The sequence below is a fragment of the Stylophora pistillata genome, chromosome 10 (assembly GCF_964205215.1).
Source record: "Stylophora pistillata chromosome 10, jaStyPist1.2, whole genome shotgun sequence".
NCBI classification, from domain to species: Eukaryota; Metazoa; Cnidaria; class Anthozoa; order Scleractinia; family Pocilloporidae; genus Stylophora; species Stylophora pistillata.
The window spans coordinates 12,227,419-12,254,547 of NC_142528.1; the positions used below are offsets into that span (position 1 = coordinate 12,227,419).

At 38.1% G+C, this 27,129-nt stretch overlaps 2 protein-coding genes across 6 annotated transcripts in view; both read right to left on the reverse strand.

The window, feature by feature from the left end:
• Positions 1-649: 649 nt before the first annotated feature.
• LOC111343876 (uncharacterized) lies at positions 650-18,385 on the reverse strand. Of its 2 annotated transcripts, XM_022951071.2 has the most exons (14): positions 18,067-18,385; positions 13,230-13,275; positions 12,738-12,770; positions 12,138-12,269; positions 11,289-11,368; positions 8,541-8,609; positions 8,125-8,185; positions 7,376-7,507; positions 6,540-6,616; positions 5,587-5,655; positions 5,210-5,270; positions 4,436-4,687; positions 3,352-3,498; positions 650-1,504 (listed from the first exon to the last, which is right to left on the reverse strand). In XM_022951071.2, exons 1-14 carry the CDS (start codon positions 18,214-18,216, stop codon positions 990-992), a joined length of 1,824 nt encoding a protein of 607 aa, XP_022806806.2. In that variant the 5' UTR covers positions 18,217-18,385; the 3' UTR covers positions 650-989. The 2 variants fall into 2 exon arrangements, with proteins under 2 accessions (XP_022806806.2, XP_088591885.1); XM_088735759.1 differs by lacking the exons at positions 7,376-7,507; positions 8,125-8,185; positions 8,541-8,609; positions 11,289-11,368 and having other exon boundaries at positions 18,067-18,384.
• Positions 18,386-18,766: 381 nt separating this feature from the next.
• Positions 18,767-27,129, reverse strand: part of LOC111344655 (uncharacterized) — a 15,746-nt gene continuing 7,383 nt past the window's right edge. The window contains exons 2-12 of one of the 4 annotated variants that reach the window (XM_088735766.1): positions 26,009-26,054; positions 25,564-25,596; positions 24,965-25,096; positions 24,125-24,204; positions 23,177-23,245; positions 22,352-22,415; positions 21,620-21,745; positions 21,479-21,532; positions 21,197-21,250; positions 20,175-20,273; positions 18,767-19,746 (exon numbers count right to left, since the gene is read on the reverse strand). In XM_088735766.1, the coding sequence (XP_088591892.1) occupies positions 19,226-19,746; positions 20,175-20,273; positions 21,197-21,250; positions 21,479-21,532; positions 21,620-21,745; positions 22,352-22,415; positions 23,177-23,245; positions 24,125-24,204; positions 24,965-25,096; positions 25,564-25,596; positions 26,009-26,054 (1,278 nt within the window). In that variant the 3' untranslated portion in view covers positions 18,767-19,225. Of the gene's footprint in view, positions 19,747-20,174; positions 20,322-21,196; positions 21,251-21,478; positions 21,533-21,619; positions 21,746-22,351; positions 22,416-23,176; positions 23,246-24,124; positions 24,205-24,964; positions 25,097-25,563; positions 25,597-26,008; positions 26,055-27,129 lie in introns of all 4 variants that reach the window. The other 3 variants (XM_088735765.1, XM_088735768.1, XM_088735767.1) reach the window with 3 other exon arrangements.

Here is a 27,129-nt window from a genome sequence, read left to right on the forward strand (position 1 = left end):
GAGACTTCACCAAATTTCCAATCTCTTCCTTCCAAATATTCAAATAATATGGACTGTCCTACGTCCAGTTCAGGGAGACTCTTTGTTTTCCTGTCATGGCTTTTCTTCACGGTGTCTTTGCGCGCTTGACGCCTTACCTCAATGGGATCCTTACTCGAATGCTTGTTGAATGAGGGTACGAGTGAGCGCGTCTTACGTTTGAACATGAGTTCAATTGGGAAGGAGAATTGGAGAGAGGGAAAAAGGAAAGGGTCTTGTCAATTTGGTTTTTTTGTTCTGAATTGCTGATTTGTTTTCATTTTATTTGTTTGCTCGTTCGTATTTCCGTTTGTGGCCCAGTACAAACCCACACGCGCACGAGCCTCATCATGACGTAATATACGTTAAAGAGAGGAGAAACTCAGTTTTTCGTACCGTTCATAAAGATAGTGCTCGTTGCTTCTTGATGGGCGGCGTTTCCAAGTGTTTCGCTTTGTATAGCAATGAGGTGCGTTCCTCCAAGTAGGTTAACAATCTACAACACCACTTTGAGAACTCTGAAACGAATGTGAGTAATTTCTTGCAAAAATATGCGCTGTCGCTCGGTCCCACCTCAGTTTTTTTCAGATATGATTTAAAGGTCAATGGTTACCATATATTATCCACTTACTGCACTGACTAACACGAAAGTTGATATTTTGTTTTCAACCTTACAATGGCAAATAAAATGAGATAATAAGTGGGCACCGACGATAAAAACTAATGTGGAATCGTCTACAAATTTGACACACAGAGGATTGTAAATAAATGTTCGAGTCATGATACTAAAACAGCTATCCCTTATCAGCACTGTGACTATTTCAACTAGGATTGTGTTTCAGTTGCGTGATACTGAAAGAACTGTACAGAGATCTTATCCACTTAGCACCTTGGCATGAAGTACTTCAATCCATTGATTTGAATAAATCAGTATATAATGCAAGTCGTCTGTCCTCTATATTTGGAACTGTCTATACGAAAACTATGTCCTTGTGTGAGTCGACGTCTAACGAGGATACTACAGTATCATTGTTTTTTGTGCTTTCATGCCTATTTTTGTGGGGCGCCTTGAGAAACTCAGTGAGTTTTCTTTCCCAATGAGGTCTTTCACACTCAGTGCCATAGTCGATCACACTTCTTGTTTGCAGATCTTTAGGCAGCAATCTTAAATCTACGTCATCTATTCTTATCAGGACCAAACTGTCGTCATCATCTCTGAGAAGTCTTTGTTTTGCTTGATCCAGTTCAAATTGGCAATACCGACCTTTCAAAAAGTTCCTTGAGTAAACTATTACATTTTTATAACTTTCGCAAACGCTCTCCGACATCATATCATAAATAATACCACCAGCTTTGAAGTCTTTGTAATGTATTCGGCACTTTAATCCAAGCTGTTTTTCGATGAGAGGTACGGCCTTTTCTTCCACCCATTTACCATCACCACTGTTAAAAATCATGAACACTTCACGATTTTCAGGCTCGTGATCTGAAAATAGTAAAACGAAAACTTGTTAGACGCAAGTTACAGGGTTTATTCAAAAGAAGGGTAAAAACGCTTCACACACAACATGAAAGAGTAACCGAGTCATAATATGGAGTCTAACCATTGTTTTACTCCAAAAGCAAGGGTGATTCACCTAAGGGACCCCAGAGGGTCTGGATGGGGTTAACTGACAACTGACAAATGGCCAAATTCTAACTGACAAATCACCTACAATCTAACTGACAACTGACATTTATGGTGGGCTTTTACTGACAACTCTCAAAAGACTGGATCGCCCTAAATATCCTAAAAACTGTCTATAAAATAAATATATTTGATCAATTTTGTCCATTGAAAGTACGTTTTTTATTACATATCAGTAGAAGTACGCCGGAGTATCCTATTTCGTCAATATTTATTTCATGGACCCTCCACATCAAGGTCATATGTCACATATCGGTTATATGATCTTTGATACCCAACTCGATCGTCAACTTTAGGATGGCCGTCAAAGCTTGTATTTTAAAAGCTGTTGTAAGCTTTTATCAAATTGATTCGGAGACGGCATTTAAGCGTCTGGGAATGTGACACATGTCCAATTTGTTGAGGACTGTATCGTTGAAGTGACAGTCGCTGAGATGTGAACATATACAGACTAATATGACACGGACTCAGAAAACAACTTTTCTGACCGAGCGGATATAGATATTACCCTAATTACGGGTTTTAGATCCGTGCAGCCCATTCGTGCCCATTTTCGCTTGGATATCTACGGTACTCTTACATTAGATATCTATAATAACCTAATTGAATAGTAGACAAAAGCACATTCCTTTCCAATCATTTCATCGGAGCCAATCGCAATCGACGTTTTGTAAAACAAAACATTAAGTTATATCATTTGGAAGAAAGATCGTCTTTCTGACGATCTGCTTTCCAACATTTTGACCGGGTAAGTAGTTGAAAAGGAACGTTTCAATGTTGCGCACGGGCAAACAGAAGTTTGTGCGCAGTAGAGTTGTAACTTACTTAAACACCCTTCAAACAAAGACTGAAAGTCACTTGGAAGATCTTGGAATTATTTCATTCCAGAATTGAGAAAAAGGAGTTCTTATTTTATCAATTTTCGACTTAATTTTCGAGTTCACGCTGTATATATGCCTTTTTCAGTAGCCAATAATAGGGTCAGAAAGTAAAAATTAGCTTGCCAAGTTATTTATCAATATTCATTTTACTAAGAACCGACAAATTTCCTAAAGTGTAACTGAGAACTGACAAATGGTCGAAATTTTAACTGACAACTGATATTTGAACCCCCCCCCCCCCCCCCATCTAGACCCTCGACCCAGCTTGACACCTAGTCTCATAACCAGACCTCCCACGGAATTTCAATCACAGGTAGGACCTAGAACTAACGTCAGCAGGCTGATGTGTTTGCTGGGGAATTGCGGCTTTCTTGGTATACATCTATACGGAGGCGGGAAATCGTACAAAAAATGTTGCCCACTATTGGGAGAAGGGGTTTCAATTCATCCCAAAACACGTGCCAGGTTTTGTGGTGTCGATAGTACATGATTGTTCGTTTCTACTTTGTTGCCATGAATGCGATCATACAATGGCTTCAATGAACACTCAGCAAATAATAATGCGAAAGATAATGCGACCATTGGTTGTATTTGGTAAGAAAATCTAAAAATTGAAGTCTACTAAGAAAGACAATTCTGACTGAAGAAGTGAAATAAATGGTTATAAACATATCTTATGCAACTGAACCGTGAATCCAAAACTTGGGGGCCCTTCGCTCTTCTATGAGATATTGTTAGTATTTCTTTATTAAAAGGCATACAAACCACTAGATGGACGGCCATATTTGGATTTCCCGTGCTGTACACAGATTTTGATGAATCTTTTGTGGGAGACAGCAGCCAATACAACTGCCAAGAAACCAGCTACGGCACCAACGGAAATGGTCACATATTTCATGGTTATGTCAGACCCTGGGTAAAAAAATTAGTGATTTTTGTTATCACAGCAAGTTCAAAACCAGTTCATAAAAAGAGTACTATGAACAAATTGGAAAAAAAAAAAAAAAAAAAAAAAAAAAGGCAGGACGGCCTCAAAGTGTTTGCGAGAAATTTTTGGAAATACATTGTGATAGTAGCTGTTCTGGAATTTGGTCCGGGGATGGGGTGATGAAAAGTGGGCACAGCCCTCATGAACATCAACTCAATCATTCACAGAATATTTCCCTGAACCCCTGCATATAATCACCACTCAATCGACGCTGAAATAATTTACTTGGGGATCCGTCATTAATTACCGTTTAGCGGGCCCGGAGGATTTTGGTCGTTGCTTTAAAATTTACGTGATATTCTATAAGGCTGTGTAAGGGGCAGACCATTTAACTCTTGAGGGGGAGTGGGGGGTGGGTGATTTTTAAAAAAAAATTTCTGCAAGCGCTTGTTGGAAGAAAAAAAAATTGCATGCAGCCCAAATATAACAGAGAAAAAGAGTATTTAGAACGGACAAAAGTATCCTGCCCGGCAGATTGCTAGAAAAAAATTTCTTGATGACCAGAAATTACCCGCCCCCTCCCCCTCAAAAGTTAAATGGTCGGCCCCAAATATTCCTTTAACTCTTCTCATTGGCAGTTAATTAACACCCAATTTCCACAGTCTCCCTTTTATATTCTGTTGGCGATGACATCCCCCTCTGGAAACCATGTGATCCTCCCCCAAGATCCTTTACAGCTCCCCCCTTTCCTCAGGCGGTAATGAACAGATGGTCCATCGGGAAGTTAGTTATAATAAGCCACACAAAGGCCAGGCTCTGTCCTACCAAAGTTCCAGTGTTCGTGTGAGGAAAAAGTTCGAAGACGTGTAACAGGCAGACCAAACTAAAGATAATCTTGGTTTTAAAAGATCAGCACCTCACCGTTTGTTGTTGTCCTAGCATTTGATACTTTTGCAGTTGTTGATCCTTTTGCAGTTGTTGCTACTTTTGCAGTTGTTGATCCTTTTGCAGTTGTTGCTACTTTTGCGGTTGTTGATCCTTTTGCGGTTGTTGATACTTTTGCGGATGTTAATACTTCTGCGGTTGTTGATACTTTTGCCGCTGTTGATGATTTCGTTGTTGATACAACAGATGTTATAGTTTGTGATGGTGGTGGCGACATTGACGATGAAGCTGAAATGTGATTTAGGATAGACCTCGAGATTAGGTGGACGCTGAAAGTATCTTCTAGAGGCCAAGTAAGTAGTCACCAAGGAGAATTATCCGAATATACTCTACTCATAGTATTTATCGTGTTAATGTAATAAAAAATGGCTTTATTCAATTGAGAAAAAAAAAAAAAAAAGAAAGGAGTACTGTAATGGGAACGGCATCCCCTTCCACTTCTTGCTTTGAATTGTTAGGAGTTTTAAACCATCTTAACTTTTACCGTAAAAATGCTGACTCGATCCGACGGTCTCATTGTGGTAACCATTATCCTTTAAGCGTACGAAATTGCCAGATTTTCACCGTTAGTCGTATAAACAGTTAACCGTGTAAATCTTTCCTTGTACAGGGTGTCATTTTGTATCATGTGTGGTTTGACGTAAGCCGTAAAAGGGACAAAATGTGAACCCTCAGCTGTTAAAGCCATCACCTCATTGACACCCTCTGTTTACTCATCGTTCTTCGTTATTTCAAATTGATAGAACCTACCTTTATCGTTCAAGAATGACAGCATTGTAACGCCGGTCAAATTAGTGGGAAAGCTTACAACCTTCGAGGAAAACAAGAAGAGGGAATTTGAATGAATGAATAGATGAATGAATAAAAGAGCGAATGAATTGGGGAATTAACGAACGAACGGACCGAAGGACGGACGCGCGTAAGGATAAACATGTAAATTTTTAAATGAAAAATTATACGGAATAATGAGTGTCTGCATGCATGTATGCATGAAAGCACATCTGCAGGCATGCAAGAAGGGATAGATGAAGTGCCGTTTCATGGTATCAGTGCCTTTAGAAACAAGTGTGTTTAGAAACAAAGAGTTTAAAACATCAGGAAATCTGCCTTTCGCTCTTTGAACTCACCAGTAAATTAAGAGACTTCTCCTGATTATAGCCATAACGGGATAAATTTATTCTGAGAGACGTTTGGCTCTAAAAACATAATAGAAGGAGAAACGTCAACGTTTGAAACGTTTGAAATTTGTCCTTATCAAAGCTTGTTCATTTCCTAATATTCTGATATGTGCTTCACAGATATGATTCACAACTGGAAAAAAGAATTACCAATCAAACCGAGGGAGTTGTGTTCTGTTTAGACTACTAAAATGTTTTGTTCCGACTACTAAAATATTTTGCTCAGACTGCTAAAATAACTTCAAGCGAAAAGCACATGTTTTTATATACCATAATAGTAACGCAACAAAAATGTCCTCAGTAGGGTGGTCCCGTCATAAGTCCAGTCTCACTGGGGGGGCGTGAGATCCTCCCACTGTGGGTCCGGGCCCGAACAAGTTAAAAGGAGAAGTGTGCCAGAGAAACCACATCATTTTCATCATTGCAGGTACCAAGAACATATGAAATCAGGACGGTGATTGTATCGTAAAATTTAAAAGTAGCCTTATCATTAAAAAAAGGTGTCTTAAAGTGAGCTAAAAATTCGCATACCGTTGTTTTAAATCTTGCTTATTGGCCTGGCTGCTTACCTGTGACCTAAAAAAGTCCTCCCCTCCCTTTTTTTTTTTACTTTTTTTTTTTTTATTTTCTTGTCGATGAGGCTTGAAGCTGTCAGGGCTCTAACACTGGTAATGAGTTGCCAGACCGATCGCAGGCTCACTTTGATCAAAGCCTCAACCTTTACCGCAGGCGAGGAAATTCTTATGTGGCAGCGCATATAAATCTTGAGGCTTCTCAAGCAGATAACCTCCATTCAGTCTTTACAGCAATAGCCGCAAATCGTACATATTTACACAATACCATTCGACTAGATCTCTCAAATATCTTATGGAAAGAGCTAGCCATAAGACTCCTTTTCTTACCTTTGGCACCTCATCACAAAGTACTTCACTGTCAAACAAGTAACGAACCGAATAGCCTTTTAAAAAGCCACTTGAATCTATGAATTTAAAACAAAGTATTAGAGAGAATATTGTTTTAAGCACGAGCAGGACAATTATTCCGACCACCAGAATGTTCAGCAAGTTTACAGCGTAATTGTGAGAAACATCATTTACAGAACAAAGTTGCTTCCAGTTGAGAAGTCTTAGTGGCTGGGCACAGGTGTAATTTCAAACAAACCATTAATTTTTGCCTTTTAATAAATTGCAGACGTGCTACTATCGATTTTCTGCGCTGAAGTACATCATATTCGTAGTTTTCAAATCATTATTAACCGGTCCTCGAATATCACTTTTCCCCAGCGCTTTTGCACGTTATCATACATTTCACTCCAAGAAATTGAGATTGCTTTGAAAAACGCCTTACACTAATACCCGAGATCAAAACACCACGTAGCCATTGCCAATCAAAACGGGTTCTAAACTATCTTCAATTTAGCCCAGTTTTAATAAAACGCTTATTTTTTTTTTCAACAGTGTCATACATGAGATCGTAGAGCCAACTTGGTGTAAATATTTATCCACTGGCAAACACCCCATTTTTTGAGCAATTTTCTGGTGCACTGATTAGATTAATAAAAACCGCGTACAAAGTTAAGCGGTCTTGCTTTAATAAATGGATTCTCGCGTTCAAGGGCTACGACTCATAATTGAGTTTTGCTTTTTTGTTTATTTGCTTCTGTTAGTTTTTTCTGTTTGTTTTTCGCTATATGTGTTGTTTGGTATAATAAAGGACAGACAACAACCTAGTTACACACCATCAATTGGACTCCAAGATACGTCCGCATACCAGTTTTCTGTGTTATCATACTGTCCAAATTTTACGGCCACATTGGATGCAAGTTGTTTTACAGGTGTCGGTGAACTCTCATCCGCCCTGCTAAGACACCCTAAAATAAAAGGTAACCTTAAGTACAAAAAACAACCACCTCAATGGTATACTGAGAAAGAGCGATCCGAGAAATATCCTTAACATATTCTACTCATAGTTTGTATCGTGTTAATATAGTAAGAAATGGCTCCATTCAACTAAAAAAAAAAAGGAGAAGTACTAAAATGGGGACGGCATCCCCTTCTACTTCTCGCTTTGAATTGTTAGGAGGTTGAAACCTACCGTTAACTGCTGACTCAAACTGAATGTCTGAAGTCCTCTTGGAGAACTGATTTTTTTTTTGTTTTGTCCCACGCTCGATGGAAAAGGTTGTGAGGGAGCTTAATAATTACCATTATGATATTTTTTTATACTTTATTTAGGGGATCTCAGTGGGGTAATCATTATCCATTAGGCGTAAAAATGTCCAGATTTTAAAAAAGTAGTCGTATAATTAAACAATTAATCGTGAAAATGTTTCCTTGTACAGACTATCATTTTGTTTTATTTTTGGTTTGCCGTAAGCTGTAGAATGGCCAAAATTTTAATCATCAGCCGTTACAAATAAGTCCATCACCTCACTGAGATCATCTATTAACTCATCCTTCTTCATTATTTCAGCGTCATAGAACCTACTTTTATCGTTCCAGAATGGTATCAACCCGATACTGGTCTTATTAGTTGGGAAGCTTTGAACCTTCAAAAAAAAAAAAAAAGGGAGAGAGAATTTGAATGAATGAGTGAATGAACGAATGAATGAATGAATAACGAATGGAGGAGTCAACGAACGAAGGGACCGACGGACGAATGAAAAGATAAACAAATAAATCGATAAACGAAAAATTAAATGGAATAATAAGTGAATGCATGCAGGCATGTATGCATGCACGTATAAGCACATCGGCAAGCAGGCAAGAAGAGATAGATGGATCCGAATATTAAGTCAGTGAAGTGACATAGCAGTGCGTTTAGAAACGTAAGAACAAAAAACCACACTGAAACAAAAAGATATTAAAACAACAGGAGATCTGCATTTCGCCTCTAGAACTCACCAGTAAGTGAATAGGCTCCTCCTGATTATAGCCATAACGAGACAAATTTATTCTGAGAGACGTTTGGCTCTAAAAACACGATAAAAGGAGAAAGGTACGACAAAAGTCAATGAATTTGCTTCACAGCAGAAAAGGAGAATTACGAATCAGACCGAGGGAGTTGATAGGAGAAGTATATATGTCACAGAAACCACAAAATTTTCATCACCGCAGGTACCAAGAACATATGATATCAGGGAGGTCATTGTATCGTAAAATTTAACGAGGCTGGACATAGTTTCTTGGCGCGCGCAGACTGGGTTCTAATTTCCCGGGACTTTTAAAAGTTGCAAAAAAAAAAAAAAACACAAACAAACAAACATGGCCGCCGCGCTTAGGCCAGAATCATTTTTTCATCTGCCTAGTAGACTTTGTTTTACGCCTCTAGGTAGGCTACCTACACTTTCTTCTAACTTTATTCGTAGAGTGTTTCAAAAACGGAAAGCGAAGTGACGAAAATACGCGTGAATCCGGCCGAAAACACGATCGTGATCGTCGAAGCTATTTTCTCATATCGTGGCTGGTTTCCGGAACACTAAATAGGTGCTACCTACATGCAATATCAGCAGGTACGCTTCTCGCGTAAACAAGTCACTTTCAAAAACTGTGAATGGCGAGAGAACTTTGCCCAAAGAGAATGTTCCAGTACACTCCTGAGCGAATGTCTTCAATCTTTTACCACTTTCCTTTCCAGCAGTACGCATTGTCACACCGTTTTAATTGGCCATAATTCTTCTGTGTTCGACACTCCTACACTCCGACAATGTGCTGGAAATTCAAATAAAGAAACATTTTCGTCGAAGAAAGTGTTTCTCGCCGATTCTAGCATTAAACTCATCAAAACACTCGCTAAACGCTCTTCTTAATCCTGACGGAAAACCATGTAAAAGCAATCTCCCTTCTGTGTATCAAGCTGTTTTTTTATGAAGATTTCAACGCACACGATGCTTTGGAAGATGTACGTACCCTCCACTGTGTCCTCTTTCAATCCCCGTTGCAGCTAACAAACGCTGACATTGTAAACAACAGCATGTGAAATCCGCCTCCTTCGCTTTCGTTTACATGGACTTTCTTGACGGACGCCACGAACGCATGTAAACTTTCGAAGACAAGCTCTATTCACAAGGCGATAACGAGCTCCTCGTCAAAGAAAAAATCATTCAGAAATTGCAGAAAGCGGTCTGTGTTACGATGACTTAAAAGATCTTTACAACAACGGTTGGAAGGAAGCACTGGTCTCCATTCTTAGCAAATCGCCAACCACATCGCGTCGATCAGCTCCAAGAGGAACAAAACATCCCGATACTTTGCACAGAATAATCCAGCACTTTGAAGGAAAATAGAGCAGCAGCCATTTCCAGGCGCAATCCACCCAGAAGGTGAACCTCTCTTGGCAAAATAAACCTCTTTAGAAGAGCGTGAAGGACGTTCGGCGAAGAAGACCTTTAAAACCCCGTGGCGTCCATGGCAAGTGACGTGGCGTGACACAAATGTTGCGCATGCGCAATTTCCCATCTTGTCGAGTCGAAATTTTCCAAATTTGAAACTTTAGACTTACGTATTTCAGTTTCCGCTCGGTGAATTTTTTTTACTTTTTGCACGTTAACTTTGAAAGGCTCTGTGCGTGTTTTACAAAAATTCTAAAAAATTCTGTCAGAGGGAAAAAAGTTAACGATGAATCCTAAAAGAGGCCTCTTTTCCTTAAACTTTCTGACAGAATTTTTTAAACTCAACAATCAAGTAGACCAAGACAGTCAAAGGACGCATGCAAAATCTAAAATAAATTTACCGTCCAGTTTTTAAGAAAATTCAAGTCAAGTCTAATTTTGGACCCAGCATTGCAAGCCAGCGACGTTGCCATAGCAACGAATTTTTCAATATATTTACAACAAACTAATTCTTCAATAATATCTTTATTTCAGGGGAAAATGTGATCGCGATTCGTTAAAGCTAAGCTTCGTAATTTTAGTTTAAATATCCAAGTTCCATCAGAAAAGAGAAAAACTACATCCAGCCTCCTTAAAAGTAACATTTATATTAAAAAAAAGTGTCTTTTAGCTAAAGGCTCGCACACCGAAGATTTAACTTGCTAATTGGCCTGGCTGCTTACCTGTGATGTAAAAAAATGTCCTGTCCCTCCTCCCCCCTTCTCTTTTTTTTTTTCATTTTCTTGGCAATGCGCAAGAGTTTTTGCGAATTGCGAGCAGGCTGTCACTAGTAGTAGTTCAGCACGGGCATTTTCTCGCCTGCCGCGAGCAGGTGTGAGGCCTCGAGCTGCTGGAGTTCTAACACTGATAATGAGTTACCAGACCTCTTGTTGACGGGCGAAGAAATGCTCAGTCACAGGCATATTGCGCAGGCTTGCTTGCAGGCTACGAACTGTGGTACTACATTCGCATTCAGGTTATTGAATACTTTTATAAAGGCAGCGTCCGCAGTCCATGCTCACCACATTTTAAGACAGTTTTCGAACGATTATTTTACTCTTTGACTACTAAAATCGAGGAGAGTGGTTAATGTTTTACATACATCCTTTTAATTGCGGATATAAATCCTAGGCTTCTCATTCAGATATTCTCCATTCGGTCTTTACAGGAATAGCCGCAAATTGTACTGTGTTTACCTATTTTAGCAGTTTACATAATACCATTCGACCAGATCACTCAAATATCTTATGGAAAGAGCTGGCAATGAGACCCCTTTTCTTACCTTTGGTACCTGAGTACAAAGTACTTCACTGTCAACTGACAAGTAACGAACCGAATAGCCTTTTAAAAAGCCACTTGAATCTATGAATTTAGAACAAAGTATTAGTGAGAGTATCATTTAAATTAAGAACAAGCAGGACAATTATTCAGACTACCAAAATTGTTAGCAAGCTTAGAGCAAAATTTTGAGAAATATATCACTAGGGGAATAAAGCTGTTTGGGGTTGAAAAGTCTTAGTGGCTATGCGTATGCGTAATTTCAAACAAACCATCAATTTTTTGCCTTGTGATAATTTGCCGCAGACGACAACTGCCGATTTACTATGATGAAGTACATCATATTTGTGGTTTTCAAATCATTATTAACTGAACCGGTCTTCGAATAGCACCTTTTCCCCGCGCTATTGCACGTTCTAATACCTTTCACTCCAAGAAATTGAGATAGCTTTGAGAAATACCTCATACTAATACCAGAGATCAAAACACCACTCGCCCATTGCTAATCAAAAGCGGGTTCTCAACTACCTTCAATTTATCCAAGAGTTTTAGTAAAACACTTAATTTTGTCAACAGTGACATATATGAGATCTATAGCTAACTTTGTGTAAATATATATCTACTGGTAACAACCCCACTTTTTTAGCAATTTTCTGGTACGCTGATTAGGTTGACAAAAACCACATGCGAAGTTACACGGCCCCGCTATAATAAATGGATCTTAGAGTTCAGGGGCCAAGGCTCATAATTGTTTTTCGCCTTTTTGTATGTTTGCTTCTGTTAGTTTTTTCCCTCGTTTTTGCTGTATGTGTTGTTTGGTATGATAAAGGACAGACAACAACCAGTTACACACCATTAATTGGACTCCAAGATACGTCTGCATACCAGTTGTCTGTGTTATCATACTGTCCAAATTTTACGGCCACATTGGATGCAAGCTGTTTTTCAGGTGCAGGCGAACTCTCATCTGCCCTGCTAGGACACCCTAAAATAAAAGATAACCTTAAGTACAAAAAACAACTGACGTATTGAGAAACAGCGATCCTGTCAGGAGAACGTCTTAGTGCCAGACCCTTCACAGACACCTTGCAGGCTTGGTTCACAAGCCTGCTCAGGTCTCGCGGGCTTCGCCGCTCGCCCCACGCCCCACAACCAGCTTACACAGCCTGCGACGAAGAAATATCCCTTCCTCCTGAGCCAAGTTAATCAAAATCAGGCGCGCTAAATTTAATTCTCTGAAAAGCTCGTTGCAGGATTCATAGCTAATGCCGACTGTCGTTTTTAGCTTAAAAGAAAACTAACCTTATTCTTAACCTTAGCTTGAAGAGAACTTGGGGATATTTTCCTGGCTGAATGGAATTTTAAATTTTTTTGGGAATTTCTACAAACTGTTTGAGTTCTCACGTCATAACAATGCTCGTTGCGAGACAAAGCAGATATCAGACAGACTTACCTCCAAGAGAACGCCGTCGACGTTTTTCAAGGTCTGAAAAAAAGAAATAAAACGAATTCAGATACAAAAAGGCCTTTCCTTTTGAATAAAAGAGTTTCTTCTTCTTTCGAAGGAAAACCACAGGAACTTTAAGACTGACTTGCTTATAACTTAGGTATGAGAAGAAGCTGTAAATGATTTTAGCAGACAGCAGATTTAACTGAATGTACAGCTTTCTTAGAACTACTGTTTTAATCCAATCTTGGATGCTTTTCATTTTCAATCGTCAATGTCAATTTGGTATATATCTCCCGTCGTTACTGTTCATTCTTGCGTTAATCATCATTCCCTTGATTTCTTAACCAAAGGTACGAAAGCAATTTTTTTTTCTGAAATAACAATCTCGTATTTCTTTATGATAGCTTTATTTCTGGGTATCAAAAGTAGTCACATGTGATAGACGAAAACATTGTATTATTACATTATTTTTTCAACTTAGTAAGTATCAGATACCTTTCCTCCTTCTTAGACACTGATTGCAGGAGGGAGATAATCTGGTCTGAAAAAAATAAAAACCATAGAGATAAATATATTTCTTTTTAAAGGATTACACCCATGTCACAAGGAAGTATTTTGGGCTCCTTGCTGTTTCTGACTTTCATCAATGACCTCCCACAAGTGATCTCAAACTCTACTGTGGATGTTTATGCCGATGATACTACCTTTTCCTCAAGTGCTCATTGTACTCTGGGGACAACGGCAGTTGAAGCAAAACTTCAGGAGGACATTGACAGTCTTTGCACATGGTCTACTCAAAATCGCATGGTCTTAAATGCCGGGAAAACCAATTCTATTCTGTAACTGGCATGCGTCTCAAGTCACGTGTAGCTGACCCTAGTTTGAAGTTGCAAGCAAATGGAACAGCTATCGAGCAAGTTATACATCAGAAACTGCTTGGGGTTACAATTGATCAAGAACTAACTTTTAAGGAACATGTAGATAAACTTTGTAAGAAGCTTAGCAAAAAACTTGGCCTATTGAAAAAGTTGTGTACTTATTTACCCATTGAGGAAAGATTACTCTTCTATAATGCCCTTATTAAGTCGGTCATGATGTATGGCACTATAGTTTGGACCTATTGTTCTAAGGAAGGTCTCATGAGAGTGTTTCGGTTGCAGAAACGTGCAGCGCGTGTAATATTAGGTACAGGTATCAGATCAAGAACTGTGAAAAATTTTAAGAAACTAAATTGGGTCCCAGTCTATGATGAAGCCAAGATAAGAAAATGCGTGTTAATCTATAAGGCACTGCATGGGGAATCCCCCACGTATATTGAAAGTAGTTTAACTACAAATCACTCCCTGCATGGTAGAGAGACCAGGCATGGCCAGTATAACCTAATCTGTCCCAAGTATCGAAATACTACTGAGGTAGGAAGGTCTTTCCAAGTTAGTAGTATTAAGTTATGGAATAAAGGCTGATAGTTTCGAAAGAAACTGTTTGGGGCTGCGTCGGTGGGAGTAACGAAATAATTTGGACATATCAACAAAGTTGAAATGGTAAATTGGCCACCGTAATGATTACAAAAGCTGACGTTTCGAGCGTTAGCCCTTAACGCTCCGACGAAGGGCTAACGCTCGAAACGTCAGCTTTTGTAATCAATACGGTGGCCAATTTACCATTTCAACTTTGTTGATATATCCAAATTATTAAGTTATGGAATAGTCTTCCAAATGAGCTTGGGAAACAACGTAGCATCTCCTCTTTTAGGAATGATTTGATGAATTATTTTATAAATTCTTATAGAGACATTGATTCTTTTGAAGCTGTATTATAATCTAGTTTTATTGTATTCATAATCTTTGAATAGTTACATTGTTCGACTGGTTAGTTCTATTTTTAATCTCTATGGCTTAGAATGTATTACTTACTAACTTTAGTTTTGAGGGCCTCTGGTTTATCAGCGCAAGCTGTTATGTGTATACCCTCTTTAAATAAAGTCGATTATTTATCATTATTATTATGTATGTCAAAGCTTTTAAAATTGTAATTAAGATGATTGTGACAAACCACAATTCGTCTGCCACAATTTTTTGAAAACAAGACGAAAAACCTGGAGGGGTTGGATTAAGACGTTATGACCTATTTTTGTCGACAGATGTGTTGATTATAACTATGAAAAAGAAAAATCGTTGTTTTAATCGACAGAACTCTGCAGAAACTCTGATCATAACTACGCTTTCTGCTTGGCTGACGAGATCGTTACCGAATACTTCATACGTGCATGTTGATTGACAAGGTGGAGAACGTTACAAGTTCACTTTCGAGGATAACTGGAAGATTTTTGCTGAAAAAATAAAAAACATAAGTCGTACATCTAGAGACAAAATTGTATTGTTCACCCTTTATTTGTTTATTACCTATCTCCATATAATTAAGATGACAGCTCAAAACGCTCCTACATTTCTGTGATATCTGCGTGACTAAAATTCGACTTCATATATGAATTTACATCGATAAATCTTATCTTCGTCCTTAACCTGCATTTCATGGATTTACTCCAATATGTGTTTGTTTAGCTCCATCAGCTGGATGGAGAAAGCTTTAATTCACTCTAATTGATTGAACTGAAAAATAGGACGACCTTTGGATTATAAAGCAGGCTAATGTGGTTATTTCTAAAAAAAAAAAAACAAAAACAAAAACATTGATAGAGGCTTTCAATTCAAAAGTTTCAAATCAAGCAGAAAACGCAAAAATAGCCATTCCAAATTAACATAGATTAAAGACTAGTAATCATTTCCGTAGGAATAGTGCCTTTGTTCCATATATAATGCTTTCAATACGATCGTGTTGTTTACTGTCCCCTCTAGGACAAGGAACAAACCCTAAAAACTAAGAGATAAGAATACTAAATATGTTAACATAAGTAACGTAACCAATTGCAAAGAAGCAATGCGGGAAAAACCGAAAACCAACTCAGACACCAAATCCGAAAATCCATCAGTATTTTTAACGAAAGCTGAAAACCAAAGGCTAAAAAGCGGAAAATACGCAAATCGTAATGAATATCAAAACCGAAAAACCGAAGTTCTTTTTAGCATAAAAACCGCAAAACCGAAACTCCCAATTGTCACAAATCAAAACTAGTCTTACTTTTCCAATCAAAATTTACGAGGTAGAGTATCATCAAACTCGTGGTTCTAATGCACATTTGGTAAAGATTAACTGCTTTTCAATAGGCTAACCTTGACTGTTACAAAAAGAATCGAATGAAGAAAGAAATTATTTGCATGTTGTTGACCACAATTGTTTACTTGTCACGTATCAAGCGTTGTTTAAATTCTTTCTGCTTTGTTATTATAATAAAACCGTAATTAGTCTTACTCGTGGCAGCTTGAGGCGAAAAATATTCTGTTTCAATAAACTGACCGCAAAAGACTGAAAATACAATTAACACAAAAGAAAAAAAAAAAGAAAACTGATAACACGATAACAAACTAATGCCTTTCCCACACGCATGCGCTCTTGAACCCCAGATCGCGTGACGTTCACAAAGAGCGTTTAAGGCGGCTCACAATAGTTTTAGGACTGGGTTCTAGCTGCGTGGTGATTGAGCTAGTAACAGTTACCAAGAAAGTGTAAGAAAAATTATTATTTTGTTTTATTGAATCCCTCAAATGTAAAAGTGCTAGAAAACCTAAAAACTATTGTGAGCCACCTTAAGATCGAAATTGACGGCATATTTTCCTTTGTGCGGGCGGTGCCCAACATGCAAACATTGGCTTGAACCGGAATTGTTTCAGTCTCTGGTCCAAACCTGATGTATCGTTGAATTGATGACTGCAATCTATTGATTTCGGTAGATCAAATGATTTCGTGTTTATCGCCTGGCACAGGCTTCTTTTTTTCTTCGTTCTTTTTTTTTTTTTTTACTTATTTTTTTTTTTCGATGTCAGTGTTAATGTCAATTCTAATATGACGATCATGAAAAGCGAAAGAAAGAAAATTTTTAAAAATCAGTCCTTAAATTTAGCCTGCCCCAACAATTTTCACAGGTTAAGAATATTTTCCAAGCTAATGTCCCTGGAAGGGACAAAAAAAATAAATTGTACGAGAATATTTTGTGGTCGAACGCTAATTTATTCTCCTTTCGTTTTTACTCTTGCCAGTACAAACAAACAGTTAGCTCTTAATAATCCGGTTTGCTTCCTATAACGTAATTGATCACTAACTCTATAAATGTTATCTTAATTCCAAGACAACCTAGAGACCCCGAGACTGAAAGTATTTCAGTGGTGCTAACTTCATTAAAATATATATTTCGGGACACACTTCGTTTCGCAATTCCTTCAGTTAACCTTGCTGTAATTTCAAGTTTAGTCAGATTTCACAAGAGGCTCATAATTGCCTCCAGGGCAATAAACAAAGACCGAAGAGAACTACGGAAATGCACGAAGGAACACGAATAAAACGTTTTCGCTAATTTGCAATCATTAACGCAAGAACGATTTCTCAGGTATTAAAGATTTTAGTCCAACTCCAAAGAAACTTCGAAAGAGAGGGAGATAGGATAAATTCATCACGGTCCACATCTTGATTTCACGTCCATCGAAAATTAGTTTGCTTGAATGCTACTTGAATGTAGCTCTGTACTTTGCAAATTAGTATGAATAGATATAATTATATGCCCAGTCAGCGAAAATATATTTTTAAAATAAAGCAATCACGTAACAAAAATTGTACTCCAAGTAACAAAGCGAAAACAAAGGTCTTTCATTGCACAATCATAAGGGAAAAGCATATTAAAAAACTCAGAGCGACGTGATTGTGCAATATAGCAGTTATCACCTGGTGCTACATTGACTTCATTGACCTGTAATATGTATAATCAAGCAAACCATGTTGAATCTTTTTTTTTAGCTAGTTTTGCAAGGGAGATCATTCTCTCAATTTCTTTTACATCACCATGTCTTGCAGCTAAATCGAAAATTAGTGACATTTATGAAATATTTTCCTTGCCACACTTTAAATTAAACAAAGGCCTCCAGTACGAAATCGTCTACGGTCGATTTCTTAAGTCCAATTCGCAAAGGCAAAAGTCCTGGATATTTTGATATCATAACGGTAATTGTTGTCGAATATCAATTGCTCACAATTTAGTTCATCAATTATTTTGCTTGTATACAAATATTAGAAATTTGCGGCAGCCACAACTCTACCTCGAACATTCAAGCGGATTTCGCGGTTAAAGTCCATTACTTTGAAAATGTTGCGTTCTCAGCCAACGGCGGAGTTGCACCAAAACATGGAAATTTCGATATAAATAGAAGAGAAAGAGATAACCCACCTGATCTCGCTTTGTCAAAGTTTTCTGTTCGTCCGAGCCGCAGGCTCGAAGGCACCTTGCTGCCTTATGTATGCTATGATCCAAACATTCGATAAATGCTCCTACGATAATGAGCGCTCCTAAAGCAACTACAATGGTTTTTGCAAGCATGGAGTCTATTGTTACTCTTAAAAGACTAGCCACACTGGGTAAAGGGCGCGTCCACCAAGAAGCAACGCACGTCGTCTTGAGTAGAGAAGCTAAACAGCTCCATAAATCAAGGTCGATTCGTCTCGACTTGCTGTTTTGTGATGCAGATTTAAACAGCACTAAGACTTGTTGTTTCGGTTCGTCTAAATTTCACGCCTGGATAAATCTGTCACTTTTCACATTATTTTCAACGTTAAATGAAATTGTTTCATTCTTTTTTTGTATTTTTTGTTTTTTGTTTTTTATTACTATTTCAAGCACTATACTCAGACATAGTATACTGCTGAAACGAACGTTAAGTGCTCTCACAGAACTTTCCTATTCATTTTTCTCGGGGAAATTCAAGAAAGGGGACGTAAGTCAACAAATCTCTGTCATCTCCCTGTTGTTTGCCGAGGGGAATGTCATACATTTCCAAATAATTGTGGGGGATAAGAAAGTCAGCTGACATTCAAGACAGAGTGCATAATAAGGGGAATGTTGCCAATATTAATAACCGGAAAACCGAACCTTGATGATTCCAAACGAAACACATTTATTTAGTTAGTTATCTAATAAATCCATTTTATTTAAATAAGTTGATTTAGTTTGCAGAAGAGCTGATACTGTATTCCGGTGGTGAAAATGTAAAGTCGCACTCAGTACTGATGGCATGAGTTCTCTCTTCACCCAGTGTCTCACTTGAGTGGCACGGTTGAGAAGTGTTGAGTCAGTTCGAATGATAACCAACTCGTTTTGATTCCAAGGGCCAATTTTCCGATCAGAACGCAGTTAACTGCAGCTTCGTGAATTCCAGCGCTAAGAAACGTCTGGCCAAGGGTAAGCGATTGCAAAGATTTTTATAGTTTTAGATTTGTCAATCAAAGCTGTGTTGAGAACCAGCAAAGGTTCACATAGCTTCCAAAATGAAATAAATGTCATTACATTGTTGTTCGTGAGAGTGGGTTGATGCTCCATGTTCGCAATTGTATCAATTCTCGATAACTACTTCGTTGACTGGTTCTAACACGGATACTTCGGTATCATTGTTTTCTGTGCTTCTCAGATGGCTGTATCTGTGAGGAACCCCGAGGAATTCAAGGAGCTTTCTTTTCCAGTGGGTTCTTTCACGATCACTGCCATAGTCGATCACACTTCTTGTTTGCAAATCTTCGGGTAGCAATCCTAAATCTGCGTCATCAATTCTTATAATAACTAGACTATCGTCATTTCTGCTGAGAAGCCTTTGCTTTGCTAGATTTAGTTCATACCCGCAAAATCTACTATTCAAAAAGTTCCACGAGTAAACTACTATATTTTTATAACTTCTGTAAACGCTATCCGACATCAGATCATAAATCATACCACCAGCTCTGAAGTCTCTGTGGTGGATTCGGCATCTTAACTGATGCTGTCGTTCAAGGAGAAGTAGAAGCCTTTCCTCCACCCATGTATAGTCATCACAATTAAAAATCATGAATACATCGTACTCATAATTTTCAGGTCCAGGATCTGAAAATGATGAACGACAAAATTGTTAACGCGCGAAGGAGTTTTTATGCAAAAAAAACTGTAGATTCCCAGAACTGTAAGTGTTACCGACGAGGATAAAAATGTGAAATATTAAAACTATTAAAAAATTTGGGCAGCCTTCACACGTAAATGAATCCGAGGCATTTTCAAGATTTACAATTTACCAAACACAGCTTATGAAGGCTAACCCTTTTCTATCATATATTATTTATAACTACTCACAAAATAGTTTGACCATGTGTGCTGTTTTTGGTAATAAAGAAATTGTCTCAAAGTTCAAGAAAATCTAAAAGCTCAAGTCTACTAAGAAGGACACATTCGACTGAAGTAGTGAAAGAGGATCTACTGAGTTGGTCGCCCCTCTAAGAGATATTATTGGTAATCTGTATTGAAAAACAAATACAAACCATTAGATGGACGGCCATTTTCAGATTTCCAGTGTTGTAGACAGATTCTAATAAATTGTTTATGGCAAACAGCAGCCAGTACTACTGCCAAGACACCAGCTATGGCACCAACGGAAATGGACACATATTTCAAGGTTATGTCAAAGCCTGATTAAAAATGAGTGATTTTTGTTACCATAACAGTTCAGCACCAGTTCTCAAAAATAGTAACAAATTTAACAAAAAAGTGCCTCAAAGTGTTTTTGAAAAATTTTAGGAAGTCCATTGTGATAATATCTTTCCTTCTCACTTGTCACATGAATATTTGAGTAACTTACTGGTAGTGTCTGCAAGATGACGCTAAACTTAGTCCAAGGAATGGGTGATAAATAAGTCGTCACAGCCCCCATGAGTATCTACTCAATCGTTCACAGAATATATCCCTGAACCCCGGCATATACTCTCCCTGCACTCAGTCGACGCCGAAATAATTTGGGGATCAGTCATTATTTGTCGCTTAGCGGGCTCGGAGGATTTTGGTTGTAGCTTTAAAATTTACCTGATATCCTATGAGGCTGTGTCATATTCTTTTAACTCTTCTCATTGGCAGTTAATCAACAGTCAATTTCTATGGTCTCTTCTTTACATTCTGTTGGCGACGACGTTCCCCCTGGAAACCATGTGAACCTCCCCCAAAAATCCTTCTCACCTCTCCTCCCCCACCCCCGCCCTACAGCGGTAATGAATAAGTGGTCCGTCAAGACGTTAGTTATAATAAACCACACAAAGGCCAGGCTCTGTCCTACCAAAGTTCCAGTGCTCGTGTGATGAAAAAGTTCGAAGAAATGTAACAGGCAAGCCGAACTAACGATAAACTTGCTTTGGAAAGATCAGCACCTCACCGTTTGTTGTTGTCCTTGGTGTTGATTCTTTTTCGGTTGTTGATACTTTGGCAGTTGTGGATGATTTTGTTGTTATTACAACTGATGTAACAGGCAAGCCGAACTAAAGATAAAATTGCTTTTAAAAGATCAGAGCCTCACCGTTTGTTGTTGTCCTTGGTGTTGATTCTTTTTCGGTTGTTGATACTTTGGTGGCTGTGGATGATTTTGTTGTTATTACAACTGATATAACAGGCAAGCCGAACTAAAGATAAAATTGCTTTTAAAAGATCAGAGCCTCACCGTTTGTTGTTGTCCTTGGTGTTGATTCTTTTTCGGTTGTTGATACTTTGGCGGTTGTGGATGATTTTGTTGTTATTACAACTGATGTAACAGGCAAGCCGAACTAAAGATAAAATTGCTTTTAAAAGATCAGAGCCTCACCGTTTGTTGTTGTCCTTGGTGTTGATTCTTTTTCGGTTGTTGATACTTTGATGGCTGTGGATGATTTTGTTGTTATTACAACTGATGTAACAGGCAAGCCGAACTAACGATAAACTTGTTTTTAAAAGATCAGCGCCTCACCGTTTGTTGTTGTCCTTGGTGTTGATACTTTTCCAGCTGTTGATACTTTTGCGGCTGTCGATGATTTCGTTGGTACTACAACTGGTGTTGTAGTTTGCGATGGTGGTGGCGATGTTGACGATGTAGCTGAAATGCGATTTAAGATGGATCTCAAGGTCAGGTGGATACTGAAAGTATCTTCATGAGGCCAAGTAAGTAGTCACCAAAGAGAAATATTCTAACTCTACTTATGGTATTTATCGTGTTAACATAGTAAAAAATGGCTTTATTTAACTGAAAAAAAAGGAGTACTGTGATGGGGACGGCATCCCCCTCCACTTCATGCTTTGAATTGTTAGGAGGTTCAAACCCTCTTAACTTTTACCGTACTGACTCAATCTGAAAGTCTGAAGTCCTCATGGAGAACTGATTTTTTCCTTTATCCCACGCTTGATGGAAGAGGTTATAATGGAACTTAATAGCTACCATATTTTATACTCTGTTTAGACGGTCTCATTGCGGTAACCATTATCCGTTAGGCCTAAAAAATTGCCAGATCATAACTGTTAGTCGTATAAAAAGTTAACCGAGGAAATCTTTCCTTGTACAGGGTGTCATTCTGTATCATTTGTAGTTTGCCGTAAGCCATAAAATGGCCAAAGTTTTAACCATCACCCGTTAAAGCCATTACCTTATTTTTGAGACAGTTTATTTTCTCATCGTTCTTCGTTATTTCAAATTAATAGAACTTACCGGCTTTATCATTCGAGAATGACACCATTGTAATACTGGTCAAACTAGTGGGTAAGCTTACAACCTTCCAAAACAAAATGAGGGAATTTGAATGAATTAATCAATTAATAAAAGAACCAAGCAATGAGGGAGTTAACAAACAACGGACCGAAGGACGAACGAAAAGATGCACAAGAAATTTAATACCGTAAATGAAAAATTAAATGGAATAATGAATACATGCATGCAAGCGTTTCTGCATGTATGTGTGCATAAAAGCATATTGGCATGCACGCGAGAAGGGATAGATGGACCAGTATATTAAACACGTAGGCGCGCTATAAAAGGAGCCTTATGCCCCACTGGACCATTTGTCAATCAACCGTCGGGTGATGTAGAACTCTTAGAGTCAAGTCAGCTTGAGCTACAGCTACTCCAAAGCAGTGAACAGCGGGCGCATTCTTCAAAATTGTTTTATGTCTTCATCACAATACAAGAATTTTTGAGATTTGTATTTCCTTTCTCTTTATTTGTGGCGGTAAATTTGAGATCGAAGTAGGTGGTTCGCACGTTACCTCATGCCACCATGCTGGTGGAAGTAAACAATAGATATCTCATTAGCTCCTTTTGTTCGTCTACCAGCATTTGAATTTGACCCGCACACGTCAACGGTGAGTGACAAATGAGCCTAGGTCTTCCCAGGGAAGACTTCCTTATATAGCGCGCCTTCGTGTTTAAGTCAGTGAAGCGACATGTCAGTGCGTTCAGAAACGTAAGAGCAAAAACCGACACTAAAACAAAGAGATTAAAACCTAAGGAGATCTGTGATTCGCTCCTTGAACTTACCACTAAGTAAATAGGCTCCTCCTGATTATAGCCATAACGAGACACATTTATTCTGAGAGACGTTTGGCTCTAAAAACATGATAAAAGGAGAAAGGTACGACAAAAGTAAATGAATATGCTTCACAGCTGAAAAGGAGAATTACCAATCAGACCGAGGGAGTTGAAAGGAGAAGTATATATGTCACAGAAACCACAAAACTTTCATTACCGCTGGTACCAAGAACATATGAGATCAAGGCGGTGATTGTATCGTATAATTTAAAGTAACCTAATTGTAAAAAAAGTGTCTTTAAACTGAAAACTCGCACACTGAAGATTTAACTTGCTAATTGGCCTGGCTGCTTACCTGTGACGTAAAAAGTCCTGTCCCTCCTCCCCCCATTCTTTTTTTTTTTTTTTTCATTTTCTTGGCAATGCGTTTCAAGAGTTTTTGCGAATTGCGAGCAGGCTGTCACTACTAGTACTTCGGCACGGGCATTTCCTCGCCGGTCGCAAGCAGGTGTGAGGCCTCGAGCTGCTGGAGTTCTAACACTAATAATGAGTTACCAGACCTCTTGTTGACAGGCGAAGAAATACTCAGTCACAGGTATATTGCGCACGCTTGCTGGCAGGCTACGAACTGTGGTACTACTTTCACATTCAGGCTATTGACTAGTTTTAAAAAGGAAACGTCCACAGTTCATGTTCACCACATGTAAAGACAGTTTTCGAACGATTATTTTACTTTTTGGTTACTAAAATCGAGGAGGGTGGTTAATGTTTTACATACATCCCTTTAATCGCGATATAAATCTTAGGCTTCTCATGCAGATATTCTCCATTCCGTCTTTAGAGGAATAGCCACAAATTGTACTGTGTTTACCTATTTTAGCTGTTTACATAATACCATTCAACCAGATCACTCAAACATCTTATGGAAAGGACTAGCAATGAGACCCCTTTTCTTACCTTTGGCACCTGAGCACAAAGTACTTGACTGTCAACTGACAAGTAACGAACCGAATAGCCTTTTAAAAAGCCACTTGAATCTATGAATTTAGAACAAAGTATTAGAGAGAGTATCATTTTAATTAAGAACAAGCAAGACAATTATTTCGACCACCAAAATTTTCGGCAAGTTTAGAGCGAAATTGTGAGAAATATATCACTCGAGGAATAAAGCTGTTTCGGGTTGAAAAGTCTTAGTGGCTATGCATATGTGTAATTTCAAGCAAAACACTAATTTTTTGCCTTGTAATAATTTGCAGACGACAACTACCGATTTTCTATGCTGAATACATCATACTCGTAGTTTTCAAATCATTATTAATTGGTCTTCGAATAGCACCTTTTCCCCGCGCTCTTGCACGTTCTAATACCTTTCACTCCAAGAAATTGAGATAGCTTTGAGAAATACCTCATACTAATACCAGAGATCAAAACACCACTAAGCCATTGCTAATCAAAATCGGGTTCTTAACTACCTTCAATTTAGCCCAGAGTTTTATTAAAACCCTTAATTTTGTCAACAGTGTCATATATGAGATCTATAGCTAACTTGGTGTAAATATTTATGTACTGGTAACAACCCCACTTTTTGAGCAACTTTCTGGTACACTGATTAGGTTGATAAAAGCCACATGCGAAGTTACACAGCCTCGCTATAATAAATGGATCTTCGCGTTCAGGGACTAAGACTCATAATTGTTGTTCCTTTTTTGTGTTTGTTGCTTCTGTTAGTTTATTTCCTCGTTTTTGCAGCATGTGTTGTTTGGTATGATAAAGGACAAACAACAACCAGTTACACACCATTAATTGGACTCCAAGATACGTCCGCGTACCAGTTGTCTGTGTTATCATACTGTCCAAATTTTACTGCCACATTGGACGCAAGCTGTTTTTCAGGTCCAGGTGAAATATCATCCGCCCTGCTCGGACAATCTAAAATAAAAGATAACCTTAAGTACAAAAAACAACCGACTCATTGGTGTACTGAGAAAGAGCGATCCGACAAGAGAACATCCTAGTGCCAGACCCCTCAGACACTTTGCAGGCTTGGTTCACTAGCCCGCTCAGGTCTCGTGGGCTTTGCCGCTTCTCCCACAACCACTGAGCTTACACAGCCTGCGACGAAGAAATATCTCTTTCATCCTGAGCCTAGTTAATCGAAATCAGTGACTTGCGCTAGATTTAATTCTTTGAAAAGCTCGTTGCAGGGTTTTAACCAGTGCCGATTGTCGTTTAAAAGAAAACTGTGGTTATTCTTAACCTTAGCTTCAAGAGAACTTAGGGATATTTTCCTGACTAAGCTGAAGTTTAAAATTGTTTTTGGAATTTTTACAAACTGTTCAAGTTATCACATCACAACGATGCTCGTTGTGTGACAAAGCAGATTCGGACAGACTTACCACCAAGAGAGCGCCGTCGACGTCTTACAAGGTCTGAAAAAAAAAAAGAAAAGAATTTTAATACAAAAAGGCTCTTACTTTGAATAAAACAGGTGTTTCTCCTTCTTTCGACGAAAAACCACGGAAACATTTGGACTGACTTGCTTACAACTTAGGAATGAGAACAAGTTGTAAATGATTTTAGAAGACAGCAGATTCAACTGAATGTACGTACAGCTTTCTTATCTCTTTCAATCCAATCATCGATGTCATTTTGGCATATTTTTCCCATCGTTACTGTTTACTCTCTTGGCTTAACCAAAGATACGAAAGCAGTTTTGTCTGAAATAACAATCTCTTCATTTCTTTAAGTTAGCCTTATTCCCGCATATTAATAATAGTCACAAGTGACAGACAAAAACATTGTATTATTACAATATTTATTCGACTTAGTAGTTTTTAATACCTTTCCTCCTTCTTAGACACTGATTGCAGGAGGGAGATAGCATAGCCTGAAAAAAATGAAAAACATAAAGATAAGTATATCTCTGTTTAAAGGATTACACGCGGGTCAGTGCTTTTTTAAATTGTTCTGCAGAAACTCTGATCATAATTACGCTTTCTGCTTGGCTGACGAGATCGTTACCGAATAGCTCGTAGGTTACATGTTGATTGACAAGGTGGAGAATGCTACAAGCTCACTTTCGTGGCGGGACTGGAAGACTTTTGCTGAAAAAAAAAAAAAACTTGCCACACATCTAGAGACAAAATTGTATTGTTCACCTTCTAATTGCTTATTGGCTAATCTCCATATAATTAAGATGACAGCTAAAACGTTCCTACATCTCTCTAATATCTACGTGGATTTACTCCCATATGTGTTTGTTTAGCTTCATCTGAGTGGATGGGGAAAGTTTTAATTCCCTAATAGTTGATCGAAACTGAAAGATAGGACGCCTTTGGATTTTAAAGCAGGCTAATGTGGGTTATTTCTAAAAAAAAAAAAAACAAAAAACAAAAAAAAACGCTGATGGAGGTTTTCGATTCAAGAGTTGCAAATCAGCAGAAAACGCAAAAATAGCCCAAATTAACATGAAAAAAAGACTAGAAACCATTTCCATAGCCGGAATAGTGCCTTGGTTCCGTAAAGCTTTCAGTATGATCGTTTTGTTTACTCTCCCCTCTAACTTATGGTAATTTCGTTGTTATTAAGCTAACGGATGTGTGGTTCCTTCAGGATAGCATCTCAAACTTATCCCTTTATATATATATATATATATATATATATATATATATATATATATTTATATATATATATATATTTATATATATATATATATATTTATATATATATATATAGTATTGTAGTACACGAGGACGGACAACTTCGAGCTAAGAAAGACATATACTCAAATAAAAAGTCTAAGAAAGTTTCATAAAATACGTTTCGGTCCGAGACCTTCATCAGTTGTAATACAATGACTTACAAATTCCTTAAATAGATTTATATAGGGCGTGATGGCACATATAAACAAACACAGTAATTACTACGCGAAAAATTATCACAATAAAAAGAAATGGAAAAAT

Coding starts and splice junctions, on each gene's coding strand:
- LOC111343876 (XM_022951071.2), bottom strand. CDS start 18,216: ATGCTTGCAAAAACCATTGTAGTTGCTTTAGGAGCGCTCATTATCGTA. Junction 13,276..18,066: donor CTTTGACAAAGCGAGATCAG/GTGGGTTATCTC, acceptor TATTTTTTTCAG/ACCAGATTATCTCCCTCCTG. Junction 6,617..7,375: donor ATCTTGGAGTCCAATTGATG/GTGTGTAACTAG, acceptor TTAAATTCATAG/ATTCAAGTGGCTTTTTAAAA.